Source organism: Apis dorsata, unplaced genomic scaffold (genome assembly GCF_000469605.1).
Source record: "Apis dorsata unplaced genomic scaffold, Apis dorsata 1.3 scaffold_317, whole genome shotgun sequence".
Lineage (NCBI taxonomy): Eukaryota > Metazoa > Arthropoda > Insecta > Hymenoptera > Apidae > Apis > Apis dorsata.
The window spans coordinates 75846-76922 of record NW_006263588.1 but is presented as its reverse complement, the minus strand read 5'-3'; the positions used below and the strand labels follow the sequence as shown (position 1 = coordinate 76922).

The following is a 1077-nucleotide window of genomic DNA, read 5'->3' as shown; positions in this document are numbered from 1 at the left end:
ATATATATATATATATATAATAATTGAACGAGTAAATCATGAAAATAATTTATACAATTTTTAAAAGGAACAAGGAGTATAATTAAATTAATCGATCGATACTTTGCATTGTACGAATAAAAAAAAAAGAACAATTTCTTCAATTTGAAAAAAAAAAACTAAAATTACATTTTCTTTGCATTTTTTACTCGCTTATCAAGGATTAATATTAGTACCGAACGGTGAGGATATGGGATACGCGTTTGGAGACATTCCATCTACATCGACTAATTATACAGTTCCCGTGGGACATCGAACCACAGCGAAACATGCGAAAGAGGAGTTAGCGAAACCTCCATCTCACTCTTGGGGAATTTTCTTCACGATTCTGGGGACGGTTTTGCTCGATTTCGATGCGGATGCTTGTCAAAGTCCAGCCAGAGCTTATTTACTCGACGTCACTGTACCTGGCAAGTAAATGCAACTTGTTTATTTAATTATTTCTTTTGAATGAAATAAAGTGAATATAATAGAGGAAATAAAATAATATTATAATTTAATTAATTTAAATTTAACTAATTTAAATTTAGAAATTTAATATAAATTTATAATTTTTACTATGATGTAATTGTAATTGTAATTATAATTGTTATATTTTTATAGATGATCATGCTAAAGGTTTAAGTACATTTACTATAATGGCGGGTTTAGGAGGTTTCATGGGATATGGATTAGGTGGCATTAATTGGGACGCTACGGCAATAGGAGTTATGTTAGGTGGACATCTTCATGCCACTTTTACCTTGATAACAATTATTTTTCTTATTTGTGTTTCTTGTACTATTACCAGTTTCAAAGAAATCCCATTAGAATTATTGGAAAAGGATCAGGAATATCAATATTTACAAGAACAAAAGGTTTGCTTAATATTAATTAATTATCAATATTAGTAATAATAATATTGATTTAATTGAATTCAAATTCATTTAATTATTAATATTAGTTATTAGTAATTATTGCATATACTATTAAAATACACTAAAAGCAAAAAAAATTTGAAATTATCAATAGAAAATTTTTGTTTTAATACCTTTTTTT

At 26.8% G+C, this 1077-nt stretch overlaps 1 protein-coding gene across 1 annotated transcript in view; it reads left to right on the top strand.

Annotated features, from left to right (window-relative positions):
* LOC102671948 (proton-associated sugar transporter A) overlaps positions 1-1077 on the top strand; it is a 6241-nt gene that overhangs the window by 2435 nt on the left and 2729 nt on the right. The window contains exons 3-4 of the mRNA XM_006617590.2: positions 201-449; positions 643-896. Of these exons, the coding sequence (XP_006617653.1) occupies positions 201-449; positions 643-896 (503 nt within the window). The remainder of the gene's footprint in view (positions 1-200; positions 450-642; positions 897-1077) is intronic.